The 20,539-nt window shown below is 41.5% G+C and overlaps 5 protein-coding genes across 7 annotated transcripts; 3 read left to right on the top strand and 2 right to left on the bottom strand.

Moving 5' to 3' along the window:
• Window positions 1-2,380: 2,380 nt before the first annotated feature.
• Window positions 2,381-3,486, top strand: LOC120416175 (DNA replication complex GINS protein SLD5). Of its 2 annotated transcripts, XM_052710445.1 has the most exons (3): window positions 2,381-2,640; window positions 2,703-3,293; window positions 3,357-3,486. In XM_052710445.1, the coding sequence occupies exons 1-2, from the start codon at window positions 2,488-2,490 to the stop codon at window positions 3,276-3,278; spliced, it is 729 nt and encodes a 242-aa protein (XP_052566405.1). In that variant the 5' UTR covers window positions 2,381-2,487; the 3' UTR covers window positions 3,279-3,293; window positions 3,357-3,486. The 2 variants fall into 2 exon arrangements, with proteins under 2 accessions (XP_052566405.1, XP_039433793.1); XM_039577859.2 differs by lacking the exon at window positions 3,357-3,486 and having other exon boundaries at window positions 2,703-3,315.
• Window positions 3,487-3,524: 38 nt separating this feature from the next.
• LOC120416174 (cilium assembly protein DZIP1L) lies at window positions 3,525-5,999 on the top strand. The gene is made up of 2 exons (XM_039577858.2): window positions 3,525-3,656; window positions 3,721-5,999. Exons 1-2 carry the CDS (start codon window positions 3,554-3,556, stop codon window positions 5,943-5,945), a joined length of 2,328 nt encoding a protein of 775 aa, XP_039433792.1. The 5' UTR covers window positions 3,525-3,553; the 3' UTR covers window positions 5,946-5,999.
• LOC120416176 (uncharacterized) lies at window positions 5,958-6,891 on the bottom strand. Its single transcript, XM_039577861.2, has 3 exons — window positions 6,638-6,891; window positions 6,415-6,553; window positions 5,958-6,353 (listed from the first exon to the last, which is right to left on the bottom strand). The coding sequence occupies exons 1-3, from the start codon at window positions 6,776-6,778 to the stop codon at window positions 6,028-6,030; spliced, it is 606 nt and encodes a 201-aa protein (XP_039433795.1). The 5' UTR covers window positions 6,779-6,891; the 3' UTR covers window positions 5,958-6,027.
• Window positions 6,892-9,648: 2,757 nt separating this feature from the next.
• Window positions 9,649-17,557, top strand: LOC120416140 (YLP motif-containing protein 1-like). Of its 2 annotated transcripts, XM_039577815.2 has the most exons (7): window positions 9,650-9,842; window positions 9,907-12,049; window positions 12,183-13,159; window positions 13,230-13,556; window positions 15,986-16,024; window positions 16,470-16,524; window positions 16,680-17,557. In XM_039577815.2, exons 2-7 carry the CDS (start codon window positions 9,949-9,951, stop codon window positions 16,985-16,987), a joined length of 3,807 nt encoding a protein of 1,268 aa, XP_039433749.1. In that variant the 5' UTR covers window positions 9,650-9,842; window positions 9,907-9,948; the 3' UTR covers window positions 16,988-17,557. The 2 variants fall into 2 exon arrangements, with proteins under 2 accessions (XP_039433750.1, XP_039433749.1); XM_039577816.2 differs by lacking the exon at window positions 16,470-16,524 and having other exon boundaries at window positions 9,649-9,842; window positions 16,680-16,865.
• Window positions 17,540-20,154, bottom strand: LOC120416150 (uncharacterized). The gene is made up of 4 exons (XM_039577828.2): window positions 19,195-20,154; window positions 18,918-19,136; window positions 18,764-18,853; window positions 17,540-17,669 (listed from the first exon to the last, which is right to left on the bottom strand). The coding sequence occupies exons 1-4, from the start codon at window positions 19,891-19,893 to the stop codon at window positions 17,607-17,609; spliced, it is 1,071 nt and encodes a 356-aa protein (XP_039433762.2). The 5' UTR covers window positions 19,894-20,154; the 3' UTR covers window positions 17,540-17,606.
• Between the last annotated feature and the right edge of the window lie 385 nt (window positions 20,155-20,539).

The following is a 20,539-nucleotide window of genomic DNA, read 5'->3' as shown; positions in this document are numbered from 1 at the left end:
AAAATGGCATTTGAGATATTTTTATCGTTTTAAATGCAAACTTGTGCGTTGAGATTGGAAGTGTTTAAATTGAATATTTCTAAAACAAAAAATGCTTTGACTTTTGTTAAATTTCTAGCAAAATATTTTTTTTTTCAACATAAAAATGTTGGTTTTTTAAGAGCACATAAATTGCTCTAAATATATTATATTCTGCTGTTTGTATTCAATTGCTTGAAGCAAGAGTGAAAAAGTAAAATTTGGGTGTCTTCGACAAAGTTGCATAGATTGGCATGCCCACCAACTTTTTAGTCGTAAAAGTAAAATATTATACAATTTCTTAAATAATTTTGATTTGCAGAAACACCATTATCGTGGACCCATTAGAATTTAAACCAAAGCAAAATTCCAACTCCAAAAACAGCAATATTGTTTGGGAAAACACAAAGTTCCACTTAATTTTGCTTCTAGGGTCAATAATTTGAAGAATGTTAGTAACATTTTCCTTGAAAATTTTTGTTTTGTTATGTTTTAATGGAATAGATAAAGTTGCTTATCTTTCATATACATTTTTTTTATTCCATGGATTCCATGTGTTGGGCTATCCAGTGTAATTTCGCCTAAATTTTCACATTTACACAAACGGTTCTAAAAGCTTTGTGTGTAGAGGGTGACTATTCTCGAGATTTTCAATTTCCTGGGAATCGAGAGTTGAATTTGGAAATTTCCCGGGAATTTCCGGGACCTGGTAGTGTTTATAACTATGCCAATAGTGCCAGTAATGTATAAAGAAAAGTTATAAATGTGTTTCTTTTCAATGAATTCAGTTACGATTTATTCATGCTTATTTAATGAAACGTTAATTAGTAGCCTCATTATTTTTGGGAACTATGATCTACTTCTTGATTTTTTCTGAATCTGCAATACAACTTGTTGTATGAACTTGTTATTAGATTTTTGTGAAATAACAAAATAGCTAATATATAATTTCCCAGTATCGGGATTTTTACAATGTAATAAATAGCGACTCAAAACAACAATTTTAATATTTTTTTTTCTTTTTTAAAACTGTAAATATGCATTGAAGAAATAGTGATCCGGAAAACCCGAAGGTTCACATTTGGCGGACTTTACAAAGATTTCCAGAGTTTTTTTTTCTAAGATATAATTTAATATTGAGGTTTAAGCGAAACACAAAATTACTCCATGACATCAAAAAAGGAAATTACCTTGATACAGCGAAATTAAAATAATAAGAATAAAAAAATGGATTATAAGAATTGCTATGCTTGAAAGAGGATATGAAAATTATACTCTTAGAAATAATAAACAAAAATATAAAAAAAACTAGACTTTCTTCTTGTGGCTAACTGCTAAGTATGCTTTAAGTTTAATTTTGGGGTCCACATTGTTTTAAGTTTTCCCAATTATAGTTATTGGAATTTTTAAAAATTAAAAATTTACACTTTCTGAATAAGAAGATAAGAGAAGCATTGGTTCATTCGAACTTGAACATCTTACATTGAACACCCAATGTTCTGAACAATTTCGAATTTTCAATTTTTTTTTATTTGTTTATATAATTTTGCTTCGACCAAATTTCCCGGGAATCGAGAGGTCCAAAAATGGTCGATTTCCCGGGAATTCCCGCTCGTCACCCTCTATTTGAGTGTAATGGTTTTTATACAAAATTTTAAGAAACTTTAGATGTCGAAAAATAAACACAAAAAATTTCAATGTGTTAAAAAGGTAAAAATTAATTGCCTTTGTTTGAAGCTATAAATTTTCAAAAAACAAATTTTAGGAATTTTATATCAATCAAAAAACACAGTCACAGAGAAGAGAAATATTGTTTTCAAAAATAAATTGAAAAAAAAAAATAGTTTCAAAAGGAATCCATCCAAAAACAAGTTTGAAAAGGAGTCCATTTTCTAATCATTTTCCCACCATTGATTTTTTTTTCTAAATTAATTTGAGGACCAAATTTCAAATGTTGTAATTTAATATTTTTGAAATCCAAATTAAACGAATAAAATACGAAATTTAGAATTTTCCCATAAACTTTGAAAAATATTTAGGAAAATAATAAGGTTTTTCTAGGGTTTTTCACTATTTGCAGTTCGTCATATTTATTAAGATTTTGTTGTGTTATTTTTCATTTCTGGAGTTTTTTTTAAAAGGTCCAATAAACCAAATTTTAAGTATTTGCTTTTTGGGTGTTTTTAATACCCCTGACTCAAGGAGGTTTCAAAAACACCCAAAAAGCAAAACCTGGAAATTTGGTTTATTGGACCTTTAAAAAAAACTCCAGATTTTTTGTTTTATTTATCAAAATGAGAGATGCTAGAAGTTGGGCACCCCTGCCTTGAAAATCCAAAACAGTCCAGTTGACAGATGATTGCGCGGCATTTCAATTTGTTTACGACGGTTGTGTTGTTCCGCGGCTCGTTCAATCGATTTTTTGAGGTGCCTGTTTTCGTAAAATTTGGTGTTTTAAAATCGTGCAAAATGTCCCGCTACGGCTTGAGCGCTGACGACGATCGCTTCCTGGCCGAGATGGACCAGTCGGAGAATGTCGGCGCCGATGCCGCACCCGAGGAGGGGGAGGACAATCAGCCGGACGACTCGGACGGCGAGGAGATCCAGATGACTTCCAAGCAGGTTGGAGATTTGTGTATTTTTTTGGGTTTTGAATTATTGATTATGTTGTGTCTTTGTGGCAGGTTCTCGACGCGCTTCAGCGCGCCTGGATGAACGAAAAGTTTGCCGTGCAAATCTTGCCGTACGAGGAACCGATCGTGGACATGGTGCTGAGTCAGTTGGTTTACATGGAGGAAAATCTGGCAAGTACCAATAAGAACGAAATGTTGTACATTGCCCACCGGATGGAGGTGGAGCGGATACGGTACCTGCTGGCCAGCTACCACCGGTGCCGCTTGCAGAAGATTGAGGAGTACACGTTCCACATCCTGGACGAGGAGTCTAAACGCGCGGCCGGGGAGAAGCGGCTGTCGGCGGGGGAGCTTCAGTTTGCGACGGATTTCTACAAGAGTGTGGAGAGTCACTTCCACCAGGTGGCGGTGCGGCACATGCCGCGAAGCTGCCAGGATGATGAGAACATCCGCAAGGTGGTTCCGAACCTGGACAGCCACGTGTTTGTGCGGGCGAAGGAGAACGTGGCGGAATTTTCGATTAGTGCGGACCATGAGACGATTAATGTGGCGGCGGGGTCGGTGCATATGTTCAAGTATCGGGACGTGGAGCCGCTCGTGTTGGAGGGGATTGTGGAGTTGATTTAGGGTTTTTAAATACAGGTTATTTTTTTGGTATTATTTATTTGGCGGATAAATCTTCTAATTTGCGCACCGTTATCACAGCCGCCACGTGCTCTTCTAGTACTTCATCGGAAGGGTTTGTTTGGTCCCCGTAACTTCCATGGCAACCGGAGGTTGTTTGGTTCCGAACTTTTCTGCAAGATTCGTGTTTGTCATCAAAAATTCATCGTAGGTAAACAACAACAAAGAACTTTTTGAAACTGTTTGAAGATTTGTGGCGAGTTTGTGATTTCTTCACGATGTCGCACAAATGGAACCACAATTTTCCGAAAATTGCACGTGAAGCAGGTTTCGCGATTCGTGAGCTCTCCGTCGGTCACTGCATCGACTGGAGATTCATTGGTAACGTTTTTGGCGTCGTGACAAGTCGTGATTATGCAATGGTTTTGTTCTATTTTAATTTTAGCTTCCATCGATCCGTACTCTATCGTAAGTGAGAGGGACTACGAAAAGCTGGACGAGTTTATTCCGCACATTTCGGAGGTTCCCATCGGAAGTGTGCTGAACAATCGGATTTTGGATCCGGCCATCGGGAAGTACTTCGTTTTAGCTCAGTTTAGCGTGCAGTATTTGCTGTTTTGCAAGCAGTTTTTGGACGAGACCGTGATGGAGATCCGGAATACGGCCCAGGACGTGCAGAAGGAGAATGCCCGATTGGAGAAGATTTGTCGCAAGAAAAACGACGAGTTGATGACGTTGCATCGGCGATTACAACGCGCTGAGAACGTCCAAATTCAGCAGCATGCCGTTTACCCTTGTTCAAAGTGTACGAAGAACTTTATAAGCTCGGAACTGCTGCACTCGCACATGGTTCGAAAGCATGGCGTTAGCCATGAACCGGAACCGAGCGTGACCGCCGGTAGGAAGCTGTCCGAAACGGATTCAAACCTGATCAATACGATCAAGCTGGAGTTGGAGGTGAAACAGCTGAAGGAAAGACTGAACGTGGCGGAGAAGGACTTGATGGACCAGCGCAGCCGAGATCATCGTTGTCACAGTTGTGAGAAAGATAGACCGAAGGAGCGGGAACAGCCGGAGCAGAGCAAACAAGTGCCGATTGAGGTTAAGAGCATTGCTATCCAAAGTAATCTGGAAGACTTCAAAGACGTCAACGAAAAGGAAGTCCAAACGAGCATCCGCAGCAAAACGCCCGAGACGCCTCCGAGGTTGTCCCCGATCCAACGACTCACCCCGTCCCCAGTCCCCTTAGATTACATCTCCAAATCCGACCTGGAGGCGATCGTCCGCGAACAGAAGGAACAGTTTGAAGCGTGGAAGACGCTCGAGCGGGAAAAGTTTAACGGCGAAATCGAGCAAGTTCGGCGAAATTTGACCGCAGCGATCCACGAGCTGGAGAAGCGACCCGCGCCGATTCCGGAACAGCGCCACGTCCACGACGAGGAAGACGACCGCATCTGGAAGCAGCGATACCACGAGCTGGAACGGATGTACGAAAACAGCCAGCGACAGGTGCGTGAGACGGTGCAGAACGTGGAGGCCGTCTACGAGGATAAATTTAAACAGTTGGAGCGGCGAATGGAGCGGAAAGAAGCTGCCGTTGAGACTCGACGGGAGGAGAGCAAAGTTTTGTTGCCACCACCTGAACAGGAGCAGCAGGTCGAATCGGAGATTGATGAGGCCATCGAGGAGCATGGCTCGGCTTCGGAAGAGCCTGCGCAAACGGAGAGTGACGACGAAATAAGGGCACTTGAAGCGGCGAAAGCTCGATTTTTGGCCAAGATTGCCGTTGAACCACCCCCGGAGGTTTCGCACGAGGTGCCACAGAAACCGGAGAGAAAGCTAATTTCGCCAAAGAAGCAGATCATGAACACTTTCAAGACGCGCTTGAAGTCACTTGGGATTGACCCGAAAGCCAAGTCGCTTCCAAAGGATGATCTGAATACGGTCGCGGAAGCGATGGCCGAGCGGAGAGATGTCAACCGAAAGAAAAATCGTGGGTTCTTCATCACAAGAAATCAGTTGTTGGCAAAGGTGGATCAGATTGCGAAGGGAAAAATTGGCGAATCGAGCAAACAACTTTCAAAATCGGAAGATTTGCCGGTCATCAAGAAGAAAGAATCCGCTCCGCAGCCGGTTCCAAAATTCCGCTCTTCACTCCAAACGCCTTCCGAAATTCTGCCCGACAGACCGAACGCCCTGAAAACGACGACCTCTAACGCAAACCTGTTCAAAATTAAATCCGTCGGGCCAAACTCAAACTTTCTGTCCGTTCCGGAAGTCAAACATGCCAACAGCAACGACGAAATCCTAACCGTCCAAGCGGAAATCAACGCCTTGCCGCCTTCCCTGCGAACCTCCCCGCGAGCCTCATTCTCCGAGTACGAACGCCACCTGGAACGGTTGCTGGACACGCCCATCAAACAGGTCGGCACCCCACCCGACCTCATAACCGTCGAAGGCCGCAAGGAAGCGGACCAATCCGATTCAAGCGATTTAAACGCGGCAAAACCCGTTCCAAGAAAGCGTGTTTTGTTCAACCTGGACAAACAAGGTAGCGGCACAACGGACGCGGTTCCAATCGGGCCGACGCTCTCCTCAACGGTCATCCACGTATCCAAGGCAGACGAAGAATCCGACTGGAACATTAGCAGTTTCGAAGATGAGAAATAAAAGAAAAAGTACTTCCATTTTTTTTCGGCTTATTCAAAGAAAAACTTGTGACATTTTACAACAAGACCTAGTTTCACGCAGTTTACCTCCGCCTCCGGTTGCAGACCTGCGTCCAGCCTGGCTCGACTTCCTCCTCCACAAAGTTGGTCGTCGATCCTTCCGTGCTGGGAACGCTCATCGCAACGGTTCTGGTAAACGGAGGCGCCTCAACTTCCATGTCGTCATCATCATCTTCCTCCTCCTCGTCGTCCTCGGTTCCACTGCTATCGTCCATCTTTTGAACCTTTATCCGGTTGCCCGACTTGATCCAGATCTCGCACGGTCCCATCCGGGCCAGCTCCGCCCTCATCTCGTCCACTTTGTTGCTTTTGACCAGGTTCAGATACTTGATCAGAATGTGACTAATTTCTAAAAAAAAAATCAAACAATTTCAACCAAAATCCAGAAGCCCAACCCCACCGTCAACTACCATCGATCGACTCGTCCTGGCAGATCGTCTGGAACTCCTGGTCCATAATTTCCTCCAACACCTCGCGCAGATCGATAAAGTCCACCCTTTTGTTCTCGGTGCAGTAGCAGGTGACGTAGTTGATAATTTCAATTGCAGTCTGAAACGGGGATCGGTGCATCATCATCATTTCGTGTTGGTTGTGTTGGTCCGGGTGATCCGGAGCAGCCAGCGGAACACTTACGTTCAGCCCCAGCGCGCCTCCCATGCCGTGCTCGACGGCCAAACGCAGCGCGGTCCAGCGGTTGAAGATGTTCTCGACCACCTCCTTGAACAGCTCCTGCTGCTGGGCGAGGGGCGGAGCGATTGCGGCGGCGGCGGCCATCGGCTCGGATTTTCTTTGGGAGAGAAGAACTTTTTTTTTTCTTTTCAGCTAAACCCAAACACTGCCGGATCGACGGGAACACATTTCTGTTCTGCGGTCTGCCTGGGCGCACGATGTGTCAAAGCGGGCTTCGAATTCGATTGTCGTCAACACAGAGGGGTCATTCAGTAATTACATGATTGTTTAGAAAATCTCGTTTCTGCAGAATCGGCAGAAACGACATGCTTGCAGACTCTTGGAAACAGCGTTAAAAAAATCAGAATGTGTCAAAATGTGCATGATGCCTTTTGAAATGTTACCGTCGAAATAATACAAATTGAATGTGATGTAAACTGTGAAAAACAAAATTTAAACGAAATAGAAGAAAAACTTATTAGTTTTTTACGAGGTTTATTACTTAATAAACAGCGTGCTTAGATAATTTTATTTAAAAAAAAAGTCAAGTGTTTCATCTCGAGCTAAGATTCGAGCATCTCGCTCATAAAATTTGTAATGGTCCTAATAATGATTTTTTTAAAAGGTTTGGTTCGCATTTTTTATTTTTCAAAATTGACATCAACTGTCTGGCTGATGATTGAAAAGCATTCAACTACCTACACCAAAGAACTTAACAAAAGCTTAGATTAATTTTGTAACTTGATTCCTGAACTGACCCAGTTGAAAATCGCAAGACAGATTTTCTCCAGCATCTATAACGTCGTGAAGGACCAGAACATTGCACAGTACAAACGGATGTGACTCATTTTAAAGTGTGCAATTGCCTTATTCACACAGAAATTCTAATTGTCTTAAATCTGGGAAGAGGCACTTCGTCAAACCACCAAATTCGAATCAATAAATATCAACAAAAGAAAGTAGTTCAATTCAAAATAATATTTATATTTTCCGTTAAAATCACTTGCTGTCTGAAATAAACCAAATCAAAACGCAAAATGGTCACAGAACGCGAAAATCAACAAGATTGCTACGATCAATTGAACTCTTGCGCGCGTATCTTTGAGACCCCTACAAGAAAATCACCAAAACTGATATTTTCTCAATACGCGCAATACAAAATTAAAAAAAAAACCCATTTGAAAGAGGATTTTCTCTCGGCAGCATCTAAACCTTAAGTCATAAGTGACATTTCAGTTTGACAGATGTGCAGTTACTGATTTTTCAGCAATTTCAGCAAAAGTGATGCAAAAGTGAATCGCATTCAGTTATTTATTTTACTGAAATTGCAATCCAAAATTTGCTGTGTAGTGTTGTCATTTTGTGATACTTTTCGGCTCACATTTTTGACAATCATCAGGCTTTGAATTTTGAAATGTGTTTTTTTTTAACTTTTCTATAAGTGACATAACGGAGAAATTTAGTTTTTTATGACTTTTTTTAAAACCTTGAGTGTTCGCTTCAGTATTTTTAAAAGTTCGACGCCAACATTTCAAAAAGCATCATGTACAAACCATGCGTTTTGAGAAAAACGCATTTGAATGTTGAGCATCCATTTTCAATTCCCATTTTAATATAAAAGCAAAATAAGATGTTCTAATAATAACAAACGATGAAAAACGTTGCTTTCATTGATACTTGATCATCCAAATTCAATAAAACATTATTTCCGTCGTTTTATTCAAGAAAAACAAACATAACTTCTTTTGAAATCACTAACGTCTATATCACCCTGCTGTCATTGAGGGGGACGCTTTGTTATGATTCGTTTTTCTTCGCCGAATGTACATGGCGCTTTGTTCATGATGCTTTTTTTTCGTGACGAGGTTTATGTAGTCTTTTGTTTGACAGGTTGACAGGGCTATATAAACAGGGACTGCTGATGGCAGAGATTTTGTTTATGTTACTTTATTTAAAATCATGATTAAATAGACTTTACTGAAGTAACTTTTGCTCATTTTTGGTGGAGAGGTAGCTTATTAAGAGTACTTTTAGAATATGCAATAACCCAGAAAGTGTCAAAATGTACATGATGCCTTTTGAAATGTTACCGTCGATTTTTCAGCAATGTTTTTGTTCATTGACGAATTTCAGCAAAAGTGATGCAAAAGTGAATCGCATTCAGTTATTTATTTTACTGAAATGGCTATCCAAAATTTGCTGTGTAGTGTTGTCATTTTGTGATACTTTTCGGCTTACATTTTTGACAATCATCAGGCTTTGAATTTTGAAATGTGTTTTTTAACTTTTCTATATGTGATATAACGGAGAAATTTTGTTTTTTTATGACTTTTTTTTAAGTGTTCGCTTCAGTATTTTTTGAAGTTTTGCGGAATTGGGTCCTAAAATGAAGCTTAGATTGCTGATATTATTGTTTACAGCGATAAAGCTTATTTTTCTGAGTAAAATTACCCTTTGTACGAGCACAAAGAGTTTAAAATGGATTTTTAAATCAATTTTGAAAAATTAACCTCGCGGTCCTTCTTGACAGAAAAGCTCCTACTTGACAGCTCGTTCCAAGGGGACCATAGTTGATCCATCGGAAAAATGTTGTCTTGTCAAAAAATTTTTTTGCGTTAAAATGAAAAAAAGTGATCAGAAATGGTTTTTAATCGTGTTTTTTACCGTTGTACATAAAAATTGACATAGGGCTTTACACCCTTACCAAAAATCATGATTTTTTGAGTTCCAAATCCCACTTTTCATACGATTTTTTGAGTTCAGGTACTACAACCATAAAAATGGTTATATGGGTTGAACTGAAAAATTCGTATGAAAAGTGGGATTTGGAACTCAAAAAATCATGATTTTTGGTAAGGGTGTAGTAGCCAATTGTGCAACTCTATTTTCTGTATGCATTCGTTATTTTCTGCAAGAACGCAAACGAATTCTAAACATTTCTTTTGTGGCACCCTGTTTTGTCACACTTGGACAAGCTGTCAAAATCGTTCTGCTAGTGTAAAACAAAATGGATAGTGCGTGATAGCTGCGTTTGATAAAATTAGGAAAAAGTCCAATAAAGTGGTGCAGAAATTTGGAAAATCTTTCGCAAAATCATTGCCCAGGTGTTGTGTTACATCGGTGTAAAGGGTTAAGTGAGTTTGGTGCGTGAAAAGTGTGCAAATTTTCGGTAAGAAATTTGGTCGAATTTTAAGGCAGTCCAAAATCACACTTGCCAACATTTTTTCTCGTAGCTTCCTTAGACCGGAGAGAGAGAGAGAGAGCGAGCGAGAAAGATGTCCTGGCCGGGAAATAGCTGGCCGGCTCAGCCTGCGGCTTACGGCGGGTACTCGACAGCGGTTCCCCCGCCGAATGTAGGGCCAATGGCTCCCGCTATGCAACCGGGTCCGGGTGCGTACGCTCCGGATCAGTACGCCCAGTGGCAACAATGGCAGCAATACCAGCAGCAGTACGCCCAGTGGCATGCCCAGTACGGTGAGCAGTACGCGCGGCAGATGGGCACTCCGATGGCGGCGGTGCCGACGCCGGCGGCCATTCCCATACCGACTGTGGGCCCGGCCCCGTATGCCGCCCCTCCACCGACGACGCTGGCCGCGCCTCCACCTCCGGCCGAACCCCACCCGGACACGCTTGCTGCCAGGAAGTCGAGTCAGGCTCCGCCGCCGCCACCGCCCCAAGAGGACGAGCAAAGCCAGAAGACGACCGAGGAGCTGGCGTTTGACGAGCAGTTCCGCAAGTGGGAGGAAGAGTTCGAGAACTGGAAGAGCAAAAACGCCAACCATCCGGACAAGTCGGCGTACCGCGAGTACGAGAAGAAGTTTATCGAGTGCCGCAAGAAGCTGCTCGAGCGTCGCGTGCAGTTGCGTAACAAGCGGCTGGCGGAGTTGGCCAGCAAGGCGAGTGCGCCGCCGCCACTGCCGCCTGCGGCGGAAAGTGTTGGCCAAGGGATGGGACTGTTTGCAAATGCTTTGGGCGGTGGGGGAGGAGGTGGCATTCCGGGGCTGGACTTGCTGAATGAAAACAGAAGGGACGACGGGAATAGGTTGGTGGCTTCCGGGGAGGTCGCCGAAATTATTGAGCTGGACGACGATAACGACATTGATATCAAGCCGGATATTTCCAAAGTGAACGCGAATGCAGCGGCTGCGAACCCGGTTACGGCGCTGGCGTCGCTGTTGAAGGATCCTAAAGTGAGCGCGCTGTTGAACATAATCACGAACAACGCCCAGGGGACGCTTCCGAATTTGCCGGCTGGACAAAGTGACATTTTGCAGAAGCTTCACAGCGCAGCGGGGGCCGTTGTGAACGCTAACGGTGGGCTGCCAGCAGCTGTGGCTCCTGCGCCGCAACCACAAGTCCCGTTTATGGATGAACGCAGTCGTACTTCGCTGCATTCGGGCGGTGACCTTGATGACCGGTCACAATATGCGTCGTACCAGCAGCAGCAGCAGCAGCAGCCACCACTGCCGCAAACTCTCAACTTTGCCGGCATTCCCGGAGTCTCGGCACCACCGCCAAACTTGGCCAACAATGGATATAATACTTATGGTGGCTTTCCCGGCACGGCCTTACCTCCTCCAAGCTATGCCACGGGGCCTCCTCCTGCTGGTCCAGTTCCGTTGATGGGCATCGACATAAGCCGTCCACCACCGATGTCGGGTTCGCCAGCGCCCAGCAACGCGTCGTCTTCACACAGTCAGAATCGTCAGTCTCGTTGGGGCCAGGACAAACCTCCCAACAGAAACCAGAAGCAGCAGCAGCAGAAGCAGAAGCAGCCGTTCAACGGAGGAGACTTCCCGAAAGGACCGCCACCGCAGCAGCAGCAGCAGCAGCAGAAACAACAGCAACAACAACAGCAACGTTCTTCTCGCTGGGGAATGAAGGAAAAGCCGCAAAAGCCTGGACCACCGCCGAAACCGCAGCAGTTTAACGGTGCAAAGCCAGCCCCGCTGGCCAAGGAGCTGCTGGACGAGCGCAACCTGCCCAACTACTACTCGGGCCACCTGGACGAGCTGCAGGTCGATCCGGAGTTGGGCACGCCCTGTGCGGTTCCCAAGCCGGAGTGGATGACCGAGGAGGAGTACGACGAGATATTCGACCGCTACGAGCACGTCGAGGCGTTTGAGGAGCGCAAGTACAAGATGGAGCTGGCGATCCGGCTGCTCGAGCAGCAGAAGAAGAAAGAACAGCAGAACAACGGAAAGGACGTCGGTCAGCGGTTACCACCGGCGAAGCGCCCGAATCCGTTCGCCAGCGACGATGACTTCTTCCGGCCGAAGCAGGTCATCGACTACTCGAACGGGGCGCCGCAGATCATCGACTATGGCCACAGCAGCACACCCAGCAACAATCAGGGCAACAACGGCAGATCGGAACGTAGGTGTCGCTTTGTTAAAGAGTACAATCATGGCTTGTTGGAATACGTTGAATAGAGAGTTGTTAATTTGCTTAGCTTTTCTTTGGTTTGAATTTGAACATATTGCCGAAGTGTAATGCGCTTTTATTCCAGGTCCAGGTCCGCCAGGTCAGCCGAATCGCTTCGACTACAATCATTCCCAGCAACAGCAGGGCTTCGAGAATCGGCCGTTTAATGTGGATCGACCTCCGCACTACACGGAGACTTCCACGTCCAAGCTCGCCCAGATGCACGCCAATCCGAACCCGGACGAAAGCAACCCGAGCTATCCGTGCAAGTTCATCCTGATGAACGACAACCGGCCGAACCGTCCCAGCACGAAGCGCGGCAAGCGAGCCTCCTCGATTCGCAAGCAAAAGCTCCGCGAGCAGCAACAGCAGGGTCAACAAGGACCGATTCAGCCGGAAAAAGAACAGCAGCAGCAACAACATCAGCTTTCCAAGCTCGACGCGCCGCCGCCATTTATGAATGATCTACCGGTAATGAACGCACCGCCGCCATTTATGGATGACCTCCCACCACCGGTGGCAGCAGCACCCGCTGCACCATTCGTTCATCCGGCGGCCTTCCAGGACGAACCGCTGAGCGACTACGAGCTGGAGATGAAACGGGGCGAACCCGTTGAGGATGGTTCATTGGTCGTGCCGTGCGCGATCGTACCCATCGAAGATCTGTTGATGAAGCCGGCCCGCTTCCAGCGGCCGTCCAAGATTTGCTTCGTGATGCGTGGCCTGCCCGGCAGTGGCAAGTCCTACCTGGCACGCGCCATCAAAGACTGCGAGGTGAAGCAGGGCGGACAGGCACCGCGGGTGCTCAGCCTCGACGATTACTTCCTCGTGGAGACGGAGGAACGCGAACCGGACCCCAAAACGGGACGCCCGGTGCTGGTCACCAAGTCGGAGTATAAATTCGACGGAGACATGGAGGACATTTACATGCAGAACCTGGTGAAAGCCTTCAAGCGAACCATAACCGAAGACGTGTTCCACTTTATCATCGTAGACTGCCCGAACGAACATCTCAAGTACTACAACGAGTTCTATGCCATTGCGCGATCCAGCGGGTTCAAGGTAGAGCACGTCGTCGATGTCCCCAAACATCCCCCAACGCAACTAATCCATATATTCAATTCCCACCCAGGTCTTCACGGTAACCCTACAGACGGAGATCGATCTGTGCATTGAGCAGAACGTGCACAACCGTACGGCGGACGAGATCCGGTCGTACGCCAACAACTGGACGCTCGGGCCGGACGACCACCCGTTGATCAATGCGAGCGTTCTGTTTGACGAGGAGGGACATGGGGTGGCGGGAGCGGGAGCTGGAGCAGTGGTGGTCTCCGCAGATATGGATCTGTGTTCGGATGAGGACGAAGGCTTCCAGAAGGATGGGGAAGCAGCCAAGGACGGGAATGGTGGTGAGGAATCGGTGGCGGCTGGTGACGGGGCGGCTGTGGCGGAACAGGTGGTAAGTATGGGATAATTGAGGAATCGATAGATTTTGACAAACAAAAAAAATCCAGATTAAAATTTTAAACTTTGTGCATACATTCGCAATTTTCAGTGTAAGAACGGGCCTTGACCGGTCTTATGCACCAGGTTCCCGACGAACATGCACTGCCCTTACACCTACATCTCACCCTTGCTCTGAGTCAGTACGAGCAACACGCTAGAACACGCTTTGAGTGTTCGTGCCAGGCATTACTTATGTCAAAAATTATATCTTTTCGTCAATCAACAAGGTGTTTTCAGCAAACTTGTGGGAAACTAAAAATTTATCATTACTTCTAAATTTTTGTATTCCGAAAATGTGATTACTTGTTATGTCGATTGGCAAATTTCTGAAAAAAATGAACAAAAATTAAAACTTCTAAGATAAAAAAACAATTCCAAATCAAAATTTTCAAAAAAATCTGAAGCTAAAAAATTATTATTGCTGAAAATTGTATTTTTCACTGATAACAAAATTGAAGCAAAAATTATGCCTAATACAATATTTGTTTGTCTCCTCGCAAGCCTTTTTGAGAAACTCGGAAACTGTCAAAAATATTAAGGTGCAAACAATATTTGATATTCCATTATAAAAAACTTTGTAAAGTAGACAAAACACAAGACTTTTTTTTTCGAATCACGAAACTTTTTTTTTCATTGTCTTATTTTTGATTGTTGAGCTTAAGTTTGACCGCTAAACTACTCTTAAGTAATTTAGAATTTTTAAATTCAAGATGGCGGCCAAAACGGCGGTAATGAAATTTGAAAAAATACATTTTTGAATTTTACAGATAATCAACCATTCAAATTTAGGTCGCCGAACTCGAATTTTGTGTTAAAAACAAGAAAATAAAAAAAGCGATTTTTTTCGTTCGTGATTCGATTATCCGAAGTCCCATACACACTTCGGATAATCGAGGCTTTGGAAAATCGAGTCTGGACTGTATTAAACAATTTTTTTTTCAGAAAAGTCATAAATTGAACAAAATAATTGTCAATAATAAAAAAGTAGTGTTGTGTAATTCATGAATTTTTAAATACTGAATAAAAATTGAAATATTTTTTTAAATCAGTCCAAAAATGTTGATGTCTGCTGTACAAATAATACAAAAAAAGCAATTTAACAAAAATTAATCTTCGAAAATAAAATAAAAATGGTCGGCAAAAAATTTCCCAATATATCCGTAGTTAAAAAATTACTAGTGCTGAAAATTTAAATTTTTACTAATAATTATACAAAATCTACAAAATGAAAAATACTACCAAATGAATGTTTCTATTGGTTCATCATGGCGGCCATATTGGCCGCCATCTTGAGTTACATTTAGACCATTTTTGGGTTCATATCAGAGCAGAAATATATTTTTTTGTGATTTGAATATCCGATTTCGCAAACTTCCAACACTCGAGTCGACTACAAGTCAAATCGGCTGTAGTCAATCTCAACAATTAGAATTCTAAAAAACTTAAGTTTTGCGATACGTAATCTATATATATAAAAAATTTCGATGGTTTTGTTCGAACGCGTATCAGTTGAACACGGAAGGTCGGATCGGAGTGCTTTTTGCTGCGTTGGGTTTGTATAAGCTCAAGGAAGGTTTTTACGCTAATAAGTTGACACTTTGGCCACTCTGGAACCGATTCCGGAAAATTTGCAGATTGTATGGGAAAAGCTGCGTAAAATCAAATTTTGATCATAGGAGGCTGAATAAGGAAAAAGCTAAAAACGTCAACAAACGAAAAAGGAAAAGACGAAGTTTTTCGGGTAAGGTTTGTAAAAATATAATTTAATTTCATTTTTTTGTTTAATTTAATTAAATTTTTAAATTCAAAATTTTGAAAAAAATCAAGACTTTAGAAGCTTTTCAAAAAATTATATTTAAAAATCAAAGAATTTAGAATTACAAAATAGACAAATTTATGGATTTAAAAATTTATGAAGTTAAGAATTAAGGAATTTCACGAATAGAATGCGCAATTTTTCTTGAACGCGTTTATTTCGATCTCGGTACCGTACTTTAAACAAGACAAAGTTTGTTGAACATAGAAATAAAAAAATGTGTTTCACCAAAAGATTTGGTATTTGACGAAAATAAAGGCCATATTTTCGAAGTTTTGAAAAAAAAAAAAATAATCACTCAAACACCAAATTTGCAAATCAATTAACAATTATTAAACCTATCGAGCGCAGCCAATCATTCGGTTGCATGCTGAAGAATGTTGGGCCAGGCCCACTGCGTAATGTTAACCGCAAAGAGGATTAATTTTAAAATATTTTTTCTCTGTAAAGTTGTATGAAATGCTGGTAAAAATACTTGAAAATATATTTATCATAACACAAGACATGTACTACTAAATAAACAGTGAAATATTATTAGTTTAACAAATTAACATTTTATTTCACAGGATGACGCTGATGAAGACTCTAACTTGGACGGCCAGGAGGTGAGATGCGACTAATGAATTGGAATTTCTTCTTTATGCTTTCTCAGCAGCGCCGCGGATTATGTCGAACTTCTTTTTTTTCTAGACTTTTTGGGACTTTAGATTCAGATTTTTTCAGGAGTAATTTTAGATATTTTTCCTATCTAATGTTTGAACGAATGTTTGTACAATATATTTGTACAGTTACAGTTCATACACTTATAGCTTATACTAATATATGGGAATATTTCTCAATGGGGCATATTCTAAAAAAAAGCAAAAAAGTTTATTTTTGTAACAAAGGTGGTCTCATCAAGGATGAGCTCTTTCGGGGTCTGACATTTTAAATGTTTATAATTAAGAGTAAACAAAAAATCGCAAACCAAATACAAGAACCTTTCAACGACTCACACGTCGCACGTTGATGAACTTTATTCAAATGACCTTATTGGCGTGTATCTAATAGCTTGGTGGAATGTTCACGAGCAAATGGGACACGGATGCGACCGAGCAGAACCTAGGTTGGTATTATTTGATTTTCTCATCAAACTGTAACCATTTTGAACTCTTATGAAAATAACTTTCTTTTTTTTCTTGGAAATAAACACTGCAATTTTTAGTTGTTTCTACAACAATTCTAATGCACTTCATTTTCTCACCCTTAAAACAAATCCAGCTCGGTTGGACGGCATCAGCAAGCCCCCGCGACGTCCCCCGACCATAGAGGACTTCCTGCAGTCGGACGATCAGCTGCTGGACGAGCGGTACGCGCAGTCGGACGGTCCGCCGAACGCCGGAGGAAAGAAGCGCGTCCGCTGGGCCGACATCGAGGAGGCCAAGGCGCAGCGCCGGATGCGCGACATGGGCTTCGTGGTCGGCGTCACCGACTGGAACCGGATGATGGATCCGACGGCCGGGGGCAGCGCGCTCACCAAGACCAAGTACATCGAGCGGATCGGCCGGAACAGCTTCCGGCGGAACTAGGCCGGTTTTTTTTGAGGCCGTACGCACGGTGCGGTTTGCCGCCCTTTTTCTAGATAGAAGCTTCTCAAGTTGGTTTTTTTCGCGCTCGAAAGGACGTTTGAATATCTTACGGCAAACCGCACCGTACAGAGGCGCCCTAGATTAAGCTGAAAAAAAAACCCATTCAAAATTACTTTTCAAATATTATGAGAAAACCAAAATAACGCATGAAGAAGAATATGTGTGAAAACAGTTTGTACTACAATTATTAGACGACTTTCACGTATTGTGAACAAGAAATGCAGAAACAGCATTCAACAAGATGTATTCGTTTGATAGTTTGAACACTTTTCAAAAAAGACTCTAAAAATAATCACACTGAAACTTATTCAACAAACACAATCAATTGGCATGCGTTAAGTTGAAACACTTGAAATTCAAAGCTAGCATAAAATAGACAAGATTTCAGTTGAAACGAATCGATCGAAAGGAATCGAGCTAAATTTGCTAAATTTGAACCCGTTTCTAACAACTTGCATCAGTAGCATAATACTAAAATATAACTGTATGGGATTAGAAGTTCCGTAAATATCCGTGTGTGTATTTTTGATGATCCGAAATGTCTCTTCTTTTTTTTGTTTCAATATTCTGCCAACTCGAATTGCACAAGCATGATGAGATATATCGTCAACCTTCCAATCACCTGGAATATAGATAACTCATTTCAAAAAGTGTTGATTTCAACTACGACCTATATATAAAAAAATCTCTTTGAATTTACATGTTCGCCCGTAAACCAACATAAAAAAAAGCAAAAAAAAAACCTAGACAACTAAAAACCCTTTTCAAAACTTAAAAACTTGAAAACTTGAAAACCTAAAAACTAAACCAAAACATGAGTCTGTATTTTTTGTTATATTTGTATTTTTTTTTTTGCAAAACAACAAAATTACCATAGTTACAAAAAATTATAAAAATTACAAAAATTACAAAAATTACAAAAATTACAAAAATTACAAAAATTACAAAAATTACAAAAATTACAAAAATTACAAAAATTACAAAAATTACAAAAATTACAAAAATTACAAAAATTACAAAAATTACAAAAATTACTAAAAATTACAAAAATTATAAAAATTACTAAAAATTACAAAAATTACAAAAATTACAAAAATTACAAAAATTACAAAAATTACAAAAATTACAAAAATTACAAAAATTACAAAAATTACAAAAATTACAAAAATTACAAAAATTACAAAAATTACAAAAATTACAAAAATTACAAAAATTACAAAAATTACAAAAATTACAAAAATTACAAAAATTACAAAAATTACAAAAATTACAAAAATTACAAAAATTACGAATATTACATAAATTACAAAAATTACAAAAATTACGAAAATTACAAAAATTACAAAAATTACAAAAATTACAAAAATTACAAAAATTACGAAAATTACAAAAATTACAAAAATTACAAAAATTACAAAAATTACAAAAATTACAAAAATTACAAAAATTACGAATATTACAAAAATTACAAAAATTACAAAAATTACAAAAATTACAAAAATTACTATAATTACAAAAATTACAAAAATTACAAAAATTACTAAAATTACAAAAATTACAAAAATTACAAAAAAATCATGAGAACATTTGGTTGACGAGCCTAAATATGAGACCTTTTAGCTATACTAAAGTGATTTAGAAATTTTAAATCCAAGATGGTGGCTTATTAGGTTTCAGAGCCTAAATCCTAAATGCTGGAAAAGTAAAAGCTCATACCGAATTCACCATCGTAAAATCCATCGTGTAGAGTCCGCAAATATCGATTTTGTAGTTGTGGTGCAACATTTCCACGGTAAAGAGTTCAATCTGAAAATCAGAATTGTCTATAAATATAATTTATTTACATCTTAACAAATCCCAAAATACCTACGCTCAAATCCAACCGAAAATCGACATCACACAGAAAGAATTCGTTCAGCAGAATTGCCGACTTTTCAGCCTCCTCCGTCATTCGAGCGTACACCGAGGCCGTGAAGTAAAACTGCAGCCCATTTATCACCATAAAAAGGAACGAGCTCAGCCACTGGCCGTAGTTTAGGGGCAGCCCCGCTCGCAAATCCTTTACGGCCGACGTGTACTCGAAGTAAATCTGCGGCGACAATAAAATGGTGAGAATTGCGCCCAAATAGCCCTAAATTAGCACTAACCTCCGCTAGTATGATCAGACATTGGTACGTTATGACGAGGATCATCGGAGGGCTTAGAATTTGGACCAATTTTTGAACCAGTCTGGTAATGGCTCGATGTAGTCTGCAAATGTGATCGATTTCGTTGGCTAATCGCTTGCAGATCGTCAGTTTGAGTCCGCGATCGAAGTGATGCCAGCGCGTTTCATGGTTGTCCAAATGGGATAGCTGATCGATGCAGTTGTGAATTTGTAGATTTACTGCTTTGTACAGCAGAGTGCCCACGATGGCAATCGATTGGAACAAGTTGCAGTACAGTAGCATTTGAAGAATGGACCACGTGTTGACCAGCCAACATGCCATTAGAAGTTTGCTATGCCCAACGGTGAACGGGACGAATAGAGCGAAGGTGAACGGAAAAACTATCACATCTACTAAGGTAACTTTGATGAAAAATGATTTGAGGACACGTCCATCCATGTCGTGCAAACTTTTGTAACATCTCGTCAGCAACTTTGCCAATCCGTTGAAACAACATTCAATTTCATCCAAATGTCCTGCGATAACTCCTAAAGTCACCATAAGAGCAAGAAACGTTAATCCCATCTCGTTGATCAGCAGAAAGTTGCCCAGTGGTGATTCCGGAATCATAAAGCTCTCGAGCAGGGCGTAATACGCAAAGGGAATCAATAGCAGGGCCGAACTGATGTGAGCTGTCATCCTCAATTGGCGTCATCTCGTGCGGTAGAATCGTTTCCCTACGGAGTCGTATTCGAGTGGGACGATGCCGAAAAATTGCATCGTTGGAAGCAGGATCTTCCAAATCACCAACACGGTTGTCCGCTTCGAAGGCATGGCACGTGCGAACTGGAATTTGGAATCAACTTCCGGGTTGTGGTATTTTTGTGGCGTGCAGGTGATTGACATGTATTTTTGAAGGTGCGCACGAAAATATATCACACATTGCGTCGGTAAATGTTTATGCAGCTCTTTTGTTCATGTATAACAAATATACAACTCAAGGGATTATTTCCTACAGTGTGAAACGTCCCTCCTTGACTTGATACATAGTTTAACTAACAAGTTATCGTACCCAATAAAACAACAAATTACAGATTACAAATTACTACTGTTAACTCCATAACTTCAATTGAGTCCTTTGACGTATGTTAAACCACCATGAGTTCCCCTCATATGTCAAAAAAAAAAAAACCTAGTGCTATTAAAAAAAAAAAAATAGTTTATGTAAAGGCAAAATGATTTTTTTTAGCACGCGTTGTTCAACGCCTTTCGTTTTGATCTTGACAGATCCCAGGGTAGCCACTCAAGTCGGGAAATCGGGAAATTCGGGAAACACTATGGAATT

The sequence above is a fragment of the Culex pipiens genome, chromosome 3, assembly GCF_016801865.2.
Source record: "Culex pipiens pallens isolate TS chromosome 3, TS_CPP_V2, whole genome shotgun sequence".
Taxonomy (NCBI): Eukaryota; Metazoa; Arthropoda; class Insecta; order Diptera; family Culicidae; genus Culex; species Culex pipiens.
Note: the sequence above shows the minus strand (reverse complement) of the source record. Positions and strands in the feature narration are given on the sequence as shown.

Excerpts from the sequence above, each read along its gene's own strand:
- LOC120416175 (XM_052710445.1), top strand. The coding sequence starts at position 2,488 with ATGTCCCGCTACGGCTTGAGCGCTGACGACGATCGCTTCCTGGCCGAG. Across the intron at positions 2,641-2,702 it reads TCCAGATGACTTCCAAGCAG|GTTCTCGACGCGCTTCAGCG; the intron begins GTTGGAGATTTG and ends TCTTTGTGGCAG.
- LOC120416176 (XM_039577861.2), bottom strand. The coding sequence starts at position 6,778 with ATGGCCGCCGCCGCCGCAATCGCTCCGCCCCTCGCCCAGCAGCAGGAG. Across the intron at positions 6,554-6,637 it reads GAGGCGCGCTGGGGCTGAAC|ACTGCAATTGAAATTATCAA; the intron begins GTAAGTGTTCCG and ends TCCCCGTTTCAG. Across the intron at positions 6,354-6,414 it reads CCAGGACGAGTCGATCGATG|AAATTAGTCACATTCTGATC; the intron begins GTAGTTGACGGT and ends TTTTTTTTTTAG.
- LOC120416174 (XM_039577858.2), top strand. The coding sequence starts at position 3,554 with ATGTCGCACAAATGGAACCACAATTTTCCGAAAATTGCACGTGAAGCA. Across the intron at positions 3,657-3,720 it reads CATCGACTGGAGATTCATTG|CTTCCATCGATCCGTACTCT; the intron begins GTAACGTTTTTG and ends TTTTAATTTTAG.
- LOC120416140 (XM_039577815.2), top strand. The coding sequence starts at position 9,949 with ATGTCCTGGCCGGGAAATAGCTGGCCGGCTCAGCCTGCGGCTTACGGC. Across the intron at positions 13,160-13,229 it reads CGCGATCCAGCGGGTTCAAG|GTCTTCACGGTAACCCTACA; the intron begins GTAGAGCACGTC and ends ATTCCCACCCAG. Across the intron at positions 16,525-16,679 it reads TGCGACCGAGCAGAACCTAG|CTCGGTTGGACGGCATCAGC; the intron begins GTTGGTATTATT and ends AAACAAATCCAG.
- LOC120416150 (XM_039577828.2), bottom strand. The coding sequence starts at position 19,893 with ATGACAGCTCACATCAGTTCGGCCCTGCTATTGATTCCCTTTGCGTAT. Across the intron at positions 19,137-19,194 it reads GTCTGATCATACTAGCGGAG|ATTTACTTCGAGTACACGTC; the intron begins GTTAGTGCTAAT and ends TTGTCGCCGCAG. Across the intron at positions 17,670-18,763 it reads ATTTTACGATGGTGAATTCG|GTGATTGGAAGGTTGACGAT; the intron begins GTATGAGCTTTT and ends TCTATATTCCAG.